The sequence below is a fragment of the Dysidea avara genome, chromosome 9 (assembly GCF_963678975.1).
Source record: "Dysidea avara chromosome 9, odDysAvar1.4, whole genome shotgun sequence".
NCBI classification, from domain to species: domain Eukaryota; kingdom Metazoa; phylum Porifera; class Demospongiae; order Dictyoceratida; family Dysideidae; genus Dysidea; species Dysidea avara.
In genome coordinates this window covers 15,066,872-15,086,084 of record NC_089280.1, presented here as the reverse complement: position 1 = coordinate 15,086,084, position 19,213 = coordinate 15,066,872, and the positions used below count along the sequence as shown (strand labels likewise).

The window sequence follows — 19,213 nt, the reverse complement described above, 5'->3', positions numbered from 1 at the left end:
ATATATATTATTGGTAAAAATCTGCCATAAAGTGAATCAATACAGTACCTAGTCTCAGACCACTTTCTTTGTGTGGGGGCAGGAAAAGGTGAGGTTTGCCACCCCCACACAAAAGAAAAACAGGTGGTCTGGCTATGTAAGACTATACCGTACTTGTTAGGGCTTGAAAAATATCCAGCTGGTGGTACAACATATATATACTTGTTTAGTTGTGAACTGAAAAAGCTGTTCTAAGCATTTGGAGTGTGGGATGCCAATAGAATCAGATTGTCTAATCATGGGAATCAAAACACCAATTTAATTTGTTTGAATGATAATGATACAAAGAGAGCTGAATACATGATTTAGATTTTTATTAGCTAATTAATGAGGAGAGTACATGGTAGCCTAAGCATGCAGTGAGCAAACAAAACTGTTCCCTGCATGACACCACCACTTGTACTGCGTTATTCTCAACTGGTACCTGTGACGAGTATGTACACTTTGACTGCATGCTCCTACCACTGATTCTTAGGAGTACATATTATGATTAAAGTACCTGGTAAAGGCAGAGCCTGTATACCAGAAGGCCTTATAAAGGCCTAAGATGTTTATATTAATTGCACTAAGTATGTTTGAAAAGTAGGATATATCCAGCATTTGTGTAGTAACAAGTCGAGAACTGGCCTCCTGCTAGACGTGGTGATGTCAGAATTCTTGTCTCAATTCAAGAACAGTTTAAGTAATCTTTATAATTAATTCGTACTTTTACACTCAACTTTGAGTTCTGTACAATATAATCACGAATAATAGACATAATACTGCCCTTTTGTCCTGTATTCTAATTAATTGCCATTTTATAAATATTGGTGAGTTTTTACACCCAGTCCTCGAATGCAATACAATTCGAGCTGTAAGTGAAATTAGAGACAACTTTAGTAAACCTGACTTTCGCTGGAGTATTCATGGACGGGTAGGTACATGTATAAAGTTCTATCTTATTTAAATGCGATTTGTCTGTCGGTTGTACATGTAGATACATGCTTCGCAAATTAAGTTCAAGACAACGACAATATTCTCTGAGTGCGTCACCTCCCATGGCTAAGAAATCAAGAGTGAAAGGTAAACATCAATAATTTTTACAGACGATTTGAAATTAATGCTGTCAAGATCGATCACACCATAAGTATAGTTTCAAACCAAGTGCCCACCCGCGTGGTTTGGGCTAAGTTTAAACAACTATGAAACCTCACTCTGAAGCCATAGATGTAATTATCTACAGCTAAGTACAACGCAAGGGGGTGCACACACAGGCATTCACTGTAGGTAGATCTGCGACCACAGTCTAAGTAAAAGGTCAAGGCCACCAATATTGTGCCAATTCAATGGTCAAGGGTAAAAGCTTCCAACCCACAATCGAAAAGTGCTGAAATATTGTTGCTAAGTCACCAGTCAAAGGTCGGAAAGGCTCTTAGTCACAGGTCAAAGCAAAATTTTGGCCGGTCAAGACTTTGACCGTGGTTGCAGATCTACCTACAGCGCGTACCTACATGACACCCCTTGCAACGTTTTGGAATGGGGTGTTTAATGGTTCTATAGCATTCTGAGAGTATAATTGATTTCAGGTTGCTTGTGAATGCAGTTGAACAATTTGCACACGTGATTGCTCTAAGATGTGACTTCCTAGATTGTTAGATGCATACTGAGGTAGTTATTCAACACATCTAAAGCACTGCACATAAGCATTTACATTTGAAAATCACGTGTGTGAATTGTTCCAGTTAGGTGTACAATTTTGTGTTGCGTAAGTACAGTGTACAGCTGGGCTCAATGCTTTATGAGCCTATGTATTTTTACTTAGCAGAGACCTGCTGCTATGTAGCGCAAGATGTTAAATTATGGGTTTAAATGTGTGTTGCAGAAACCTTTTTTACAGACTGATATGCCATTATACTCTACTCTTGATAAGTATGTGTGTACATGTCCATACTTTATTGTATGTGATGTTCCTATATAAATATACCTAGGTAGGAACACAACAGTTTCTGAAGATAAACCAGCTCCTCTATTAGTTCATACTATAAAGGTGCCAAGTATTTCAGAGTCAGCAGATGGTAAGTGGGTAGTAAATACACTGTACTTCCTTTAATGTTACCCTTAATATTCTGATTTAGCAATTGAAACGAAGCCTGTTGGTGGCAAAGCAGTTGGTGAGTGCAAAGTAGAACTGCCATGTGAGTAATCTTTGGTGTCACTATTAATGAAGCCATATTATGTAGGCTGCAAATGGTAGATACGTATGTGACCAGATCTAATTCCATTCCGTTGTCTAGATAGGCCGGTATCGAATGGTCAACCAAACTACAAAGTGAAATGATTGATTTGTACAGTAATAATATACTACAGGTGCTTTAACAACTATAACTTGTGAATAAAGTTTTGTATGAGCGATGTAACTTTCATCATCATGCTCTCCATGAACAGGTGAATCCATTGCTGGGTAAGTTATGGCTTACAGCACCTTCTCACAACCAGGCGCAAACTGAGAAAAATCAAAACATGACTGAGCTATGCATTTACCACGACGAAATTAATGCTCATAAAAGCTGTCTATTCTGCTGTACTATTATTAATAATCTGTGACATGTCATCAGGAATTGCACATGAGAACAATCACAAATATGAAGCTACAGACAGTATAGCTGATCTGAGTTTTAGTATTCCAGGTTTTCCATATACAGTGACTCCCATTTTCCATGAGTCAAATGGTATTAAAGTTCTTACATTACCACATGGTGCTGTTTAGTAGCAGTCATGAATGTTTGTGATTGTGACGGATGGGCAAATAGTTCCAAATACCGGTCATCACAGTTACCAGGTTATGTTGGCCAGAACACTTGAGGAAAGCCACTTTACTCCTTGTCACGTTGCACATATGAAGCGGAAAAGCTTCTATATAACACACACAAAGGATCACGTGTACAAACACAATATTAAGTACAGAACTATAGCAAATCTAAATATGACAATGTATAAACATCAGTCATCATTCACATCCTCCAGGGGATGACATAGCTTTTCAGTAGTGTTCCACTGATAGTCGGATCAGTATCGGAGCGGATATTGGGCATTTTGGTATCGATCGGTATCGGTTATTTAGGTATTCCGATACTGATTAATAGCCACTTGTGCCAATCGTCATCATAACTATCATCATAAATGCTATGCTAGCAAACTTGGGGTATAACAGGCTGGAAATATGTTGAGCATTATTCTAGCATGAAAGGTGCAGGAATTGCTTTGTTGACCATTGAGCAACTGCTCAAAATACTCTAATACAACAGTCACTGCGCTATAAAATATTCTACTCAGTCACACATAGCTAACTTCAGGGGTGTGTAAATTGTATGGCAATTATCGGTATCAGTCAAAATTTACTGCTGGGTATTGGATTGGTAGGTATTTTTCTGTATTGGTGGAACCCTACTTTTCAGTACATTCAGCTAGCTTGTGTCTTGCTCTGACCATAGCCCTCCTAGTGGGTCGTTGCTGTGAAGATTCATCATCACTTGTGAATTCAAGTTTAGTCATCTGTAGACACCTCCAGAGGATAGAGACATGCAATAGGTTGATTGGTATGACCACTTGTATGTAGAGTAACTGATTTAATAAAACCATCATTTACCTTCACAAGTTCTTCAATCACTCCAAGTTTCCTCTGTTCTGGGTGTGTCATCATGTATTTATACCACATCACCTATCTTAACTGCCTGCTTAGTAATACCTGTCGTGTGGTGTACTTCCCGCACTGATGTTAGATACCTCTCCTTCCAACGTGATTGAAACTGTTGTAATAGTAAGCCTTGTCAGTCTACCTTACTTCTTAATTGGTCAGCACACTGGTAGTCTGGATCAGATATCTCTTCATCTCCTACATCTGGGTGTGGTAGAGGAACAATCCGGCGTCCACATAACAGGTGTGAAGGTGTAAGTGGCTCTGGGTCTCCTGTGGCAGATGAGAGGTAGGTTTGTGGTTGATCGTTAAGCACTGCCTTAACTTCAACAATGGTGGTCTGTAGAACAGTCAGAGTAACAAAGACTCGGCCCAACATCTTTATTGACATCTTTACCATCCCAACTAACCTCTCCCAAAAGCCCCCATACCAAGGAGCTAGATCTCTTGGGGATAAATTGCCATGTTGTACCCTTGTGCATGTGAGTTGACTTCAGTGTTGGAGTTTGTTTAACTCCTTGGCTGCTGATGTGTATGTTGACGCATTGTCCGATATGACCAATCGAGGTGGTGACTTGTGGGCAGCAAGCCTTTGGAAAGCCTGTAGAAATATCACCTCAGTGAGGTCAGTCACAACTTCAAGATGAACTGGCATAGGTAAACAGACAGACATACACCTTGTGCTCCTTCATTCTTAACATACATTGCTCCTGTAAAGTCAACTCCAGTCACACTAAAGGAAGGTCCATCCTGAACTCTGGCTAGTGACAATGGTGGGGGTAAGGAACTCTACGGCAGATCACATACTTCCGCAGTAATTTTGCCACTACTCTCCATGCTGCTGGGACCCAGTAATGCTGTTTCAGGACAGTCACAGTACTGTGTGCTCCTCCATGTAGTTGGGTACCATGAGTGGCATACATAACCAGTATAGTAATCTATGATCAGCATGGAGGAGGTATGGAAACTTGTTGTGGTCAACCGGAGCATTATGTATCCTGCCACACAGAAGAATGTTTGAAGAGTCCAAAAACAGTTAAAGTTGTCTGAAGGCGCCGACTGGATGTCTGGCTTTTTTGCAATGAGGTGATTTCCTTCAAGTAGGTTGACTTTGAATCCACATCATCTGTGCCTTGCAAAGTTCACTGGCTGTAATTGGCCCTGTGTCACATGATTTAATACATTCAATGAATCGTGGTACATATGAGGTCACATACAACAGCTTAGATAGTGTGCCGTACCTTTTTATGTCAAGAATAGTTGCCACAGTAGGGTGTATTTGTTATCTTCACAAGTTTCTTCACCTAATCGGGTGGCAGTACCTCAGCTTCTGCAACAGAAATTTGGACATGTAATATCTCATTGGGACTCCCATGTCGGTCTATGTTGTTCATGTATGATCCACTCTGGTCCATGTGCCCAAATCTTAGATGCTTGTAAGGAAGGTAGTGAAATGCCTGTAGTCAACAAGCCAGTGGGATTATCTGCAGATAGGAAGTAACCCCATCATTGAACAGGACAGACCTTGGTGATTGCTGCTACACGATTCGAGACAAACTGCTTCAGCTTCTTGTCACTGTTGAGCCAATGGAGTACAATTTGGCTGTCACACCACATGTAGATTGATTCAATATTGCATTGGATTGAGGAACTGATCAAAGTAAACAGCTGTGCTGCGATAGTGGCACCCATTAGTTCTAGCCTGGGTAAAGTTAGCTGCTTCAGTGGGGCTACCCTATTCCTGGAAATCACGAAGGCTGTTCCATTCCCTTGACAAAAGTATGAAGCCCTGATGCTAGCATCACATAATATGTGAAGTTCAACTGGAGCATCTGTACTTTAGCCATTTTTCCAGTAGCATCTAGGAATAGAAATAGTGTGCAATTGCTAAAGATCATGTAAAATGGTTTGCCATAACTGCTGATGTTCTAGTGGAAGTGGATTGTCCCATGGTAACTTCTTCTGCCATAGCTGTTGTAGCAGTAACATGGCTCTAACAGTAACTGGGGATGTGAAGCCCAACGGGTTGAAAACCTTTGAGGATTGCTGCAGTACTTCACGCTTTGTGGCCAAAGAATGGTCCATAGAGAAAACTTTCTGAGCAAGTGACAAGTTATCATTAGCAGTGTTCCACACTAATCCAAGGGTGTTGAACTGTTTACAGCCATCAGTAACTTTGCTGAATTACATAACTGTGTGCTGTTAGATGCCCAGCTCCTTAAATTGAAATCTTCAGATAGGATTGCTCTGGCTTCCCTGTAGTATACTACCAACTCTTCTCCAGTGGATCACCCTAACAAAATGTTGTCCACATAGAGATTCTTCCTTGGAAATTGTAGAACTACACTGTGTTAAATGGCAGTGGGGAGCAGTGTACAGCATAAATGGAGAACTGGCTGAACCAAACAGGACAACTCTGAAGCAGTACATTTGAAGTTGACTCTCAGGATCACCAGGACAGCATAGCCAGAGGAAACGGATAAAACAATCTTTGTAATGTAACTGGACATGTAGAAATGCCTTCTCAATGTTAGCACTGATACAAAACTTGTGAGAACGGAAACAGGGGAGGATAGCAGGGAGCTGTTGGTGAAATGGAGCACCTGGTTCCAGACAAGCATTGAGACTGGCCAAATGCTTAGCTTCATGGCTGCTGCAGTCATACACTATCCTGAGGAGAGTTGTTGTTGAATCCTTGTGTACTCCATGGTGTGGTATCTAACGGCAGGGCTTAGATAATTCTGAGTCAGATACCTTCTCGATGAAATCACGTTTGAACTATTCCTGTATTATACCTTAAGCATGTCAGTGTACTGTTCATTAGTTTACAAGTGAGTGACCGTGCCCGTCGCTCACAGGTGGATTTGTTGTTAGTCAATACACGGTGGTTGGGTTTCCATGGAAACTTCACTAGATAGCAGCACTCTGATGTGTTACTGAGTCATGAATGTACTCTGTTTGTTTGGCCCAAGGTCAGATTCCCACACATCTCCACTAGAGGTATCATCAGAGGAGTCGTACAATGATGTACAGAACTAAAGTGAAAGACACTAGATGTCATAGAGGTGGTGTAATTGTGTAGTGGTCCTGAAAGTGAATGTCCAAGTTTGGATTGAACAGCAGTGGGGCCTAGTCCTTGAATCACAGTTTCTTGTACAATGGACCAATAGATGTCAGCTCCAATATAAGCATTGAAATGTTAATTTTTCCTTGTTGTTTGAAATTGCATGATTTAAATGTAAGTCCTTCAAATATGGCAGATAGAATATTACAGTGATGTGTTACTGAGTCATGAAGGTACTCTGTTTGTTTGGCCCAAGGTCAGATTCCCACACATCTCCACTAGGGGTATCATCAGAGGAGTCGTACAATGATGTACAAAACTAAAGTGAAGGACACTAGATGTCATAGAGGTGGTGTAATTGTGTAGTGGTCCTGAAAGTGAATGTCCAAGTTTGGATTGAACAGCAGTGGGGCCTAGTCCTTGAATCACAGTTTCTTGTACAATGGACCAATAGGTGTCAGCTCCAATAAACATTGAAATGTTAATTTTTCCTTGTTGTTTGAGATTGCATGATTTAAATGTAAGTCCTTCAAATATGGCAAATAGAATATTACAGAGCGGCTGAGCAATTCTGGGAGTGATAATGGATATGGAAATCTCGGTTCCATCAGTAATCTCTAGATGGATTGTAGCAACTAGGTAGGTCTGGTTGAAGGCTCCAAATGCAGCAATGACAATACATTCTCTTCTTTGCAGGTTGAGGTACAAACTATCAGCCAGGCCTTGTGTAATGAATGAGTGTTGTGCTCCCTCATCTAACAAAGTGTTCTTGTGTAGAATGCTCTTACCGTGGCAACAGCAGTCTTCAGAGCATACCTTAGTTGGTAGATCTAGAGGGTGTGACAAAGCAGTGTTAATTAGATTCTGTGCAGTTTGAGTGGGAGGAGTTGACTGTTCTGAAGATGATTTCTGAGTACTATCACTGTTTGGAGTCTGAGGGTTAGGTACAAACTAGTGTGGTGTCACTCCTTGCAATGTTTACAGCGGCCCTTTGACTGACACTGACTGACTCTGTGGTGACCACAGCAGTCAAAACATAACTTCTCCCGTTTGACGATGTCCATACGTTTAGCTTGGTCTGGAATAGTGTCGTACTGGGTGGTTTGGTGTGATCCCTTACTAAATACACACTTTGGTGGTTTCCATTGTTCAGTTCTGCTCATGGCCCCTGTGTGAAAGGAAGCAGTGAAACGGTGATGATTGTTGAGTTGTGGTAGTAGAACAAAGGCATCGGCTTCAAGGACTTAGATCTCTTTCACAATAGAGTCTCGTAACTGGTCAAGTGTCCCTCTAGATTGCTGTGTTCTCTGGATAAGTTCTTCCGCACCTCAGCTGGAAGTTTCCCCAGTACCATTGGAACCAGTAGAAGGACTCCATTGATTGTCCCAAAGCTTCCAGCCCATGCACGTGATTCTCAATGACATAAATGGTTCTCAAACTTGTAATGTATTTGTGAGCATTTGGTAAGAGAGTGCATGTGTGCATTTACAATTCTCTGTTGGTCACCAAATCTGTTTCTCAAGACATCTAATGACTGATGGTAATTAACACTTGTTAAAGGAAACCCAGCAATTGCTCTAGCAGCTTCACCTTCAAGGTGTGCCCTCAGATAATTAAACTTCTGAACATTCATTGGTTAACAGATTGTTTGAATGCACTGCTAAGTCAAAAGAGTCCCAAAATGTCTGCCACTTCAACGGGTCACCTACAAATATGGGTAGTGTTAACTTAGGGAGGCAGCTGACATTCTGGGAGACACCAGTAAATGATTAACATACCCCAGAGATGCTTCAGTCTGTTCAGCTCTATCACTACTCAATAGTTGATCTTGTGGACCACTGGTCACAGGGGTATCTTCACTTGTGGGTAGGTTACTCGCTGATTCCACTTGATCACAATACTGGTCTCACAGTTACCAGTTTCTGTTGGCTGGAACACTCGAAGAAAGCCACTTGACTCTTGTCACGTTGTACACACGAGGCGGAAAAGCTTCTATATAATGCACACAAGGATCACTTGTACAAACATAATAATAAGTAACTATGACAAACCTAATCTAATGCAACAAACATAAAGATAATCTATAAACATCAGTTACAGTGATTTCCTACCAAAAAACACGACATGAAACTAGCGTCCCATTGTGTAGTTATCATAGAGTGAATCCTGATAATCATAAATTTTCAAGGCTAAAACGTAGCCAAGAATTCCACAAAATTTATGTTGTATGTAGGTGCAGAAGCAAACAAAATACACTGTAGCAAAGTGTTGGTTGTTATATGCCAATGTGAAACAGTGTACATGTAATCTTGTTATCTTGTTTTAGGTAGAAGAAAGCTGCATTCAACTACAGCAATAAAAAGAAAGAATGAAATTAGAGATGTTCTGAGAGCAAATAATAAGGACTATGCAGATAATTTCTTTGATTCAACTCCAGTCAGAAATAGAAAGCCTAGTAGATATCCTGTAAGTACATGTACACATGTACAGTGTACATATACCCCTGTGTAATGCAATTTTCCTCAAATCACTGGGATTACACAAGGAATGTGAGGTCAACATCAACATGTTTGGCTTATGTTTTAGCCGTCACTACCATTCTATCATGCACATGAACACTAAAGTTGAGAGCCATCATCAATAATTTTGAGCCTTTTATCTCTGCATACAGTAAATATTACATAATTGATCCTTTTGCTCAGTGCTATGCATTTATGATTGAAGCCATTGCTAAGTATCATCTAGGATCAATGAAAGCAGGAAGTTACGTCACCACGACTACCATATAAGTACTGCATCATGTTCATACCGTAGTTGGGTGTGATGTTGTGCACGTAGAATGCATGTGACCATACACCTAAGTCAGTGGCATTGTGTATACCATGTAGTAAAAACTTGCAGTAAAAATCTTTGGTGAATAGCATTTCAATTGCCGCAGTTTTTCCTAAAGGTGGACTGATACCAGTATTGGTATCGATGCTGACACCAGTGATATCAGATCAGATCGGTATTGGCATCACGTCTGGGCACCCGCATTGCATGTCATTATAGTCATTATTTTCCCAAACCACATCCTGTGCTGCTTTCTAGAAACTTCTCATGAAGCCTTTTCTTTTGCATTGCTAAAAAGCACAATGAAACCTAAAAATGAACGGTTCTGTTGGTTGCTAGCTTGCAAAGAAGCCAGACCTTGAAATCCTCTCAAGATCAAGATACTCTAATAGAGCAGTCACATCTTTAAAAATGAGTAATGATAATAAGCCTTCCGCCCGCACCGAATAATGAAAACATCAGGACGGGAAACTACAGTCTTATCTGGAGTGGCCTAAATATGAGGTACAGATACCACCAGTAGATACTTACCACTTTTATTACACCATCTCTAGCTAAGTTTCCAGTAGCAAATAACTTAGTTGGGCTAGCAAAGTAGTGAAAAAAGCCTTTGTTACTCTTTACCAAGTATTGCTACAATTGCTCCATATGTATTCTAATATATTAGAGCATGTGAATCCTTTGTAATTAAATGACAGTGCAGTTGTTTCTCAAAGAATAAGTTTATGACTACTTGGTTTGCTTTTTCATGAAAAGGTTTGGTTGCAAGGCTGTAACAAACTGTAGAATTATCGGCCACCCATGCAATTAATTACCTAATCAATAAACTTACAAGAAAACTACCTCAAATCAAGAAGTTAGTAATCCACAAAATGTTTAGACAATGAATATTTTGAAACTTCATTGAACTGAGATCAATCAAACTGAAAAATTACCATGATATTTTAATAGCTAGCTATGTATCACAACAGTAAAATTTCTATAATAAACTTGTCTAGGCTTCAATGCTTTGTATTGGAATCGGTATCAGCAGATAATTTCAGTTCAAATACTTGTATTGGAAGTATCGGTAAAAAGTGGTATCAGTCCATCTCTGGTTTTTCCCACCAATTTTTTTAGCAATCACATGATGAGACCATGTTGTGTTATTGAAATCGGTCCTGCAGTATTTTAAACCACTACCAAGAGATATGAAAGAACATCGCCCTGTGAAGGATTCAACCAAATGCTTTGGTATGCGTGATAGCCTGCACTGCTAGAGCCTCAATTCACTGTATAAATCCATGGTATCAACAACTAAACATTGCACTTGACATTCATAACCATCAAATGACACTTGTACGTGGTACGTTTATGTAGCACACTTATGTGCTCTTCAACAATCTATCGTAAACGTTTGATCAGATAACACGTATATTAAGAGTCCCCTTCGCCAAAGTTTTTTCTGTTAATTTTTCTATAATGGGTTTTCGCCAAGGTTTTTTACTATACGGTATGTACAAGTATAAGGAAAAATAAGATCAGGGATCATAGAAAAAAGGTAGGGAATAAAGGGAGGTTGCCTACATCTGCAGATGTACTAGTGAACATTTAATCCCTTGTGTCCCTACTTTTTTTGTGATCCCTAATTGAACTTTTCCCTATACTCGTTTGTTTACACTTTTTTGTATTGTAGCATCATTATGACTGGTGAACCCGCGCATACCACATAAAAGCGCCAGAGTTAATATTTTTGTCTGAACGTATCAATTACTGACTTGAAAGCGAAGTGGTCATTATGCTTCACTTTCAGCTATGTTCTGTCTGTTGCTACAGTACTACAAATGAAGAACAGTAGGAGAAATGCTTCTGCAATCAATCTACCGAATCCAGCCACCATGAAAAATATGCATGGTTGTAGATAGTCCCGGGATTGGCATCCAAGGCTATCAACACCAGCACTCCGTGTTGTAAAGTGTGTATCAGAAATGGTAATGTTGACTCCAGTTAATACTGAAGGCACTGTTGGGCTTGTAACCAATACTGCCAAGGTATGGTATTGTGAAACTGGTTTTTGGGGTGATTTTTGTGGCCAGAAAGACCCAAACCTCCGTGATCCCTGATATCAAGTACTACCATACTGTATGATGGTTGTCTAACATACTGCAACTACTTCATAGGAGTTACCATGTATACTAGGATCGATGTAGTAGCTAATAGAAACCATAGTAACAGAAATTAAGGCAGTATAAATGTACCATGCATTATATATGCATGTACTAGCCTTTGACACCAACAAACATTACTAGCTTGTTACCATTTGCATAAAGGCACATGCATTCAGAAACGTGCATGCACAATAGAATGACTACATGCAAGTTTAGGAGGTCATGTATGTGTTACATAATGTCATATTTCGAATAGGTAAATTTATCCCTGTGTTCCTCTTTCATTTTTAAAACAATCTCTTGCTGTCCCTTCCACCTCCCCTATTAGAGCTTGCCTGATACAGTCAACATCAAGTTAAAAACTATCTAAAATGAGCTGTGGGCTACGTATTTGTACAGTGGATGCACTGGAGGGTAAGGAATTGGTGTAAAACGTGTGAAAATTTGGTATACGGGTATACATATGTAGCTTCAACCATTGGTGAGCACTCATTTCTCGATACTTTTAAATAAGTGATAGGACCAATTTTTCCAGACTAGGTCATGTTTATTGTATAACTGATCAACGTTGTTTCACATATAGGTCACAGATGTACTGGTGGAAGATCCCAGTGTCATTGAAACTGACTCAAGATTATGTCAACAACATGTATTTCCATCATTAGCAGAAATCAATACATCTCATGTAAACACCCATCAAATATTCTCATCACCACCAACTTTATCCAATACTGTAAAAAGGTATGCAGTACTTTCAGTTGTTATTTGTGGTAAAATTGAATGGCTGCAACATGTTGTTCCTATAATGAAAAGAAGTATACAAAAAAATGAAAATTTCAATACCATAGCACATTGATAAAAAGTACTGAAACAAGCTGGAGTAGTGCACAATATTGAATTACAGTAAAACAATAAGAAGTGTTACCGTACGCAAGGAAATTTTGACGTCAAAAAAATTTGACGAATTTGACAAATCGGTTTGATTCGTCAAATTTAAATTCGTCAAATATTTATAAGCGCCTTTAAAAGTACAGGTTTTGTCTATAATTGCTTGATTTTCGTCAACATTTAATTTGTCAAATCTGCTGAAGTGTGAATTCATCAAATTTTTCTTACATTAAAATTTCCTTGCGTACGGTATATCCCTACTGTGCTCAAGATACCATAATGGAAATGCACAGTAGGGATATAACACTTCTTATTGTTTTACTGTAATTCAATATCGTACACCACTCCAGCTTGTTTCAGTACTTTTTATCAATGTGCTATGGTCCCTACTCTAGTTGAAAATTTCAAATTTTTTTTGCATAGTTTGTTAACTTTTTTCGTAAAATATTTTTAAAGCAGGCGCACGCCCACAGCAAAGGCTGGTTGTGGGCATGTGCCTGGTTTCTTGAAATTGGTTTGGCCAAAATCGTGTGTCTGTGTCTTTGTATGTCTGTCCACAAACCCAGTGAGCACACAAGATTTAAGTAGCAGAAAAGAAGCCTTTGTTCATTGAATAAAGGCATTTACGTACAGGTTAGCTTCCTTTTAAAGCTGTTATGTTGTAGGGGGTGTGGCCCACCACTGAAGCGATAATAGGAGCATGCCTATGTGTTGAAACGGTGTGTAATGACTGGAAAACAATGCAGTTGACTTTGTAAGCCACCAGAAATAGTGTTTTGGTTTGAGTTGAAAGGGGGCGTGTCCCCCTACTGTATGTTGCATGTGTATTCTAATGTTTCACACAACGTGAGGTCAGTAATAAAGCCATTCACATGCTACCGCGAATCAACACCTTCACGGTATATAGAAAGAAAGCAGTACACAAAGGAGGACAAAGGTAAATCCATGATGCATACACCGTAGCTGCTGCGGATGGTGAAAAGGCACCTCTTGGGCTGAAGTGACGTCTAACAGTGAAAAAATCAAGCCCATAGCCTTAGCCATTATCCAGTTATGCTTGTCTGAAGGCATTAGTTAGTCAGTCAGTAGAAAATTCCATTAAACAAATACACAGAAAAATTTGGAATTTTCAACTAGAGTAGGGACCATAGCACAGCGATAAAAAGTACTGAAACAAGCTGGAGTTGTGCGCGATATTAAATCACAGTAAAACAACAAGAAGTGTTATATCCCTACTGTGCATATACATTATGGTATCTTGAGCACAGTAGGGATATGCTTGTAACTTATTGTTTTACTGTGATTTAATATCGTGCACTACTCCAGCTTGTTTCAGTACTTTTTATCGATGTGCTATGTATGGTCCCTACTCTAGTTGAAAATTCCAATTTTTTCTGTGTACTTGTTTGTTAACTTTTTTTTGTAAATAATTATTATGACTGATGAACCCACGCATACCGCATCTGAAATGGCGACGCACGCCCCAATTATATGAAAAGTGAAGTATCCATTACGCTTCGTTGTCAGCTATGTTCAACCCGTTACGCAGCATTTTGAATCAAGAACTGTTCGAAAGGCACCTCTGCAATCCATGCATACCGAAAGAAATGATGCCGCGCACCCCAGTTGTATCAATTATCGTCTGAAAAGTGAAGTATCCATTGCGCTTTGTTGTTGGCTATGTTCAACCCGTTACACAGCAGTATGAATCAAGAACTGTTTGAAAAGCACCTCTGCTATCAAAATAGCCAATATGAAAAATATGGACGTTTTCCGTTACAAAGGGAAGCCATCACATGCTATCGCCAAATCGACACTTTTCGCTGTCAGCAAAGATGAATGGGACACAAAGGAGGACACTGGTAAGTCCATGAAGAATGCATTGTACGTACTGCAGTATGCCAAAAGGCACCTGTTGGGCTGAAGCGACATCGAACAGTGAAAAATGAAGCCTGTAGCCTTAGCCATTATCGAGTTACGCTTGTCTGAAGGCATTAGTCAGTCAGTCAGTCACTAGAAAATTCCGTTAAATAAATTATTTTTAAAATTCCGTAGCAACTTGTTCAAAGCATTTCGGGTCGATCTGAAAGCTTGTTTGGGCTTAGTTTTACCTGCCTCATTGTCGTCAGGGGAAATGGCTGTTTTTTTGGGTGATATTGTTTCGTGGGCCACACCTACTCCTTTGTGGTCCCTACTATACAGTAACTATCGTACTGTATGATAAGGTTTTTAAAAAAAAATCTGTTGGAAGCGTTTTGGCTCGATCTGAACCTAACCAATACTGCCTGATTGTCGTCAGGAAAATTGAGGCTGGTTTATGGGTGATGTTATATCGTGGACCACGCCTACTCCTTTGTGGTTCCTACTGTACTGTATGATACTGTTACAAGGCTGTAACCTGTAGTTGCATATAATACCAAGAGTTTATACCTAACACATTATAAACTCTTGATAATACTTTACCCAAAATCTGAGTTTAGAGCTAGCGCAAGTCGCCATTTATCGAACATATTTCAATAATCACTTATAATTCCTCACCACAATAACACACAGACTTCCGGTTTGGACTGTTCAACAGGGCAGCCTTTGGTCTCTCTGTATATCAAGCTGTAAGTAAATCACACCAACGCATTGCGAGTTATGTGTGAAACAGTAGAGCCTATCATTTACCACTCCTCAAACACCGGTACGTATTATCGAACAGCCGTACTTCACTCAATGACTAATTTTCAAACAGTTTGCACATTCCAATGAATGTCATACTAAGGAATTACCCTGTCACTTTGAGGTTTCTAAACTACCAGATAACATGACAGAAATTTTACGGAGATTGAATACGCCGTTCACAAGTTATTCAAGTTACACTGAAACCATAGTTGTTATAGGTGCTACCGTTTTGCTCATTACTTGAGGCCTGCTGGTTCAATTTACTTACAACTTGGTACTCAGGGAGAACAAAGACTCCTCTATTCAATGGTCCAAATTGAAAGTATGTGCATTGTTGTGGTGAGAAGTTATAGATCATTGTTAAAATAATTGTAATTTTGCCTGCTTCGATCCACTATAGCCTCTGGAGCCCTTTACCAATAGAAACCACTGAAGAAAACTGTTGTAAATGTTGTATTGGTGGTCCATACAGCTCAAAAAGTCTTTAGTTAGTGTTTATTGGTTTTGCTATGTTGAGTAGCTCGCCTAGTGTGTTAAGTTCGATAATACGTAATGTACCGTTCGATAATAGGTAACTTACACTATGACCTGAGTGGCTCCCTATAATAAGTTGATTTATTTACATCCAGTGTCTGTCTACACCACAACTTGTGAATTCCAAGGTGGTGAAAATGTTTGGTGATCCTAAACATTTAAATTAAAATTACCAAGCTGGTTTTCCAAACTATAGACATGACTGTTCTATTACAGTATTTAGTCAACTGTATGTTCTACTGGAGTAATTGAACACAGCTCAATTTGGAAATTAATTACTAATTACCTGTAACTGAATTTGCAAGAACCCCACATGTTAGCACATTTTTCTCAAATGCCGTTGTTTTATGAAATTTTCTTTGTCTAGTTAGCCACCAAAGGAATGGTCAACCAGTTTTAACCCTAGAAGCCAAGAACTTTTGAACCTGTAGCACTATATACAACGTAGTAACAACAGAAAGATCAACTTTTACAGTGATTATAATTCTTAAATATCCATTGCTTTTTTGTATTCTACTGTAAGTTTGCACTATCTTGCAGATCTGGTCACAATTTTACTTTTCTGTGCACTTTTGTAATTAAACTGGCATACTGACGTTCAGATAACAGAAGTCCCACTGTTAGAAAATTTTGTAATCTCCGTAATGTTATAAATCTATTATAGTGTGATCTTTGTGTAGGAAAAATGCAGATGTCATTGTGTTGAGAATGCAAAAGCTGAGAAGGTGTAGAAGACATGTTACTAGAGCTACTGCTAGTAGTAACAGTGATGGAGAAAATTCAGTTGTGAAGAAAACCACATGTAATTTAATTAGTGGTGCGGGTGTTTTTAGGAACACAGTCAAGGTGGATGATGGGAATTTGTCATCTGATAATGATGAATATTTTAGTGATACTGAAGACTAGGTTTTGAGGACTAGTTAGTGTACATAATATGATTTTAATACACATAATGTATACTTTAAGTGATCAGTTTGTATTGTTGTAGTGTAAATAAATACAAATTATCGATGAATCAGGAATAGGAAAGAGATCAAGATGTCTGGTGTTTCTAAAAACCTCCTTTTACTGCACTACTATGTGGTGTGAACTTGTGTCTGGTTATAAAGTCTGAACTGTGATCTTTAGCAACTTACTATACAGCTATACTTAGATTGACAAGTCTGAGCTGCTTTTCAACCTTCCAGTTATCAGTTTTCTGTGAATTTATCTTAAGTGCCATGGATATCAGATGGTGAGAGAGGTGTTTACAGTATTCCAATTGTTGAAGAAATACCATGGAAACATACCTTTTTGCATAGTAATGCATTACTAGCACTCACTACTATAACATAATATTTTAATTTTTCTTTGTTTTTTTCCTCTTAGGCTTCAATTTCTTTTTTCACACTTAACAACAAAAAACATAACTCGATTGCCACAAGCTTCAGTGCAAATGAAGAGTGTATAAAGTTGTGAATTAGACTCCCTTAAGTTGTAAGCCTTTTGAAATCAAAGGTGGTGGCCAAGAAATGGATGCAACAATGTTAATGAAAATTTTAACTTTTTTCAATTGGACAGTATCAGTGGGAGCAAGCAGATTTCATATACTGTATCAACTGCTCACAGGAAAAATTGTGTAAATTTCTGTTCTAATGCACTGCACAATAAATGTCTATTGGAATATTTCATGCATAACAAATTCCAGATTTCCTGAAATGTCATAAATGTGCAAAATTCCAGACATGTAAATAAGGTGCCATAATTAAGTAATTGACACAGAGGTTCTGTATGTGCCAATACTCCAGTGGCAGTGCTTTTTAAAAAAAAATCTACACAAATGGTATAGGATACGATGGACAGGGAGTGGGAGATGATGTAACCTTGTTAATTCTTGATGTAGTCATTACCAATAGTCCTATAGAATCAGGATTAAAATCAAGTGATCAAGAGGTTAATTTGTACTGATCTAGCAATCAAGACGTCCTTAAAAGAGGCAATCATACATTTTCTAGGCCTAAATATAAACCTTATGCTTTTTTCTTATTATGCCTTGAACAATGATCGATATTTATTTTCCCTATTATGCTCAAATACACATACCTTAGAAATTGTATCTTGAATGCTTTATTAATGCATCTATGAATGTTTCATTAGAATGGAATATCTCAATCTTGAGTCACTAAATTAATATATTCCAAGGCTACAAACACGTTAATGTTTATACTGTATGTTTTCCTACCTATTAAGCCCCTCCAAAAGTGGTGCAGGCCTCACATTTGAGAACTGATTTACGAGGCTATAGATTGTCAAGCAATCAAGATATATATATATATATATATAAAATCTTTGACCTGGTTCCCACAGGATTATTGGTAGTGCTATAGATAATGAAGATCAAGAAGAATAGTTTCAATTTCAGCTCACGTGCATAGTCTTTAAAAACGGTATGTACACGTTGAGCTGAATCCTCAAAAACATTTAATAAAACCCTTACACAAATTCTTGAAATTTGGCTCTCTTGTAGCACCCACTAATATATCAAGATCTTAATTTTGCTGACACAATTTATGGCCAATCAAAGATTTTCACCAAACATTTCCTATGTGAAACCATAAAAGTACACACCCTTGCTGTATGGCTCTTTCTGATGCACACGTCTGCCTTTACTGTCACCATTAATCATCTGGTTGGCTGAAATTTTCTTGAGAAAAAATCCACTTCTTTTTTCAACTGTTTTCTCAGGCAACTTGTACATACTAGTACTATTATTGGATATTTGACTTCTAAGAAGCTGATCCACTTTCATGCACATAGTTTTCATCAAGCTGGATTAGCAAAATTATCATTGTACCAGTGGAATCGCTAAATATATTAAGGTTTCAGCCATGTTAATAATGAATTACCTGCCCACAACACGTTTGAAACAGGAATCAAGGTCTTAGGGGTTAGCAATACTTGAAAGAACATATGACCATTAATTTGAACAGGGCAGGAATCGAACCCTGGACCTCTGGGTTTGCAGTTCTAAGGCCAGGCAAACTTGAATACTTGTTTTTCATCCACAAAAATTCAGATTTCCATGTGGGCGTAGTCATTATTCGTTATTAAAGAAAATACTCCAAATCAAGCTGTCATCTACTTTAAAGGTTAGCTAAAGCCTTTTAAGAACTAGTACTTACATTTTACCACCGTTTCTGAAGTGCAAGTGACATTGCTGTGCTGTTATTGTATTCCCCACCCCTAATTGTAATTTTGGCCATACCTCTCATAACATCCCATTTGAGATATGCAATAGTAATAATCACATAAAGCTGTACTTGACTACAGAACTAAGTTTGAAATGCACGAATGAGCAATCTACAGTACGAACGTTATACATAGAGTAAG

General features: G+C 38.6%; 1 protein-coding gene across 2 annotated transcripts; it reads left to right on the top strand.

Annotated features, from left to right (window-relative positions):
• Positions 1-812: 812 nt before the first annotated feature.
• On the top strand, positions 813-16,859 carry LOC136265458 (uncharacterized). Of its 2 annotated transcripts, none has more exons than XM_066060331.1 (7): positions 813-952; positions 1,016-1,101; positions 2,007-2,093; positions 2,154-2,189; positions 9,103-9,242; positions 12,339-12,496; positions 16,525-16,859. In XM_066060331.1, exons 1-7 carry the CDS (start codon positions 945-947, stop codon positions 16,748-16,750), a joined length of 741 nt encoding a protein of 246 aa, XP_065916403.1. In that variant the 5' UTR covers positions 813-944; the 3' UTR covers positions 16,751-16,859. The 2 variants fall into 2 exon arrangements, with proteins under 2 accessions (XP_065916403.1, XP_065916401.1); XM_066060329.1 differs by having other exon boundaries at positions 2,154-2,213.
• Positions 16,860-19,213: the final 2,354 nt, after the last annotated feature.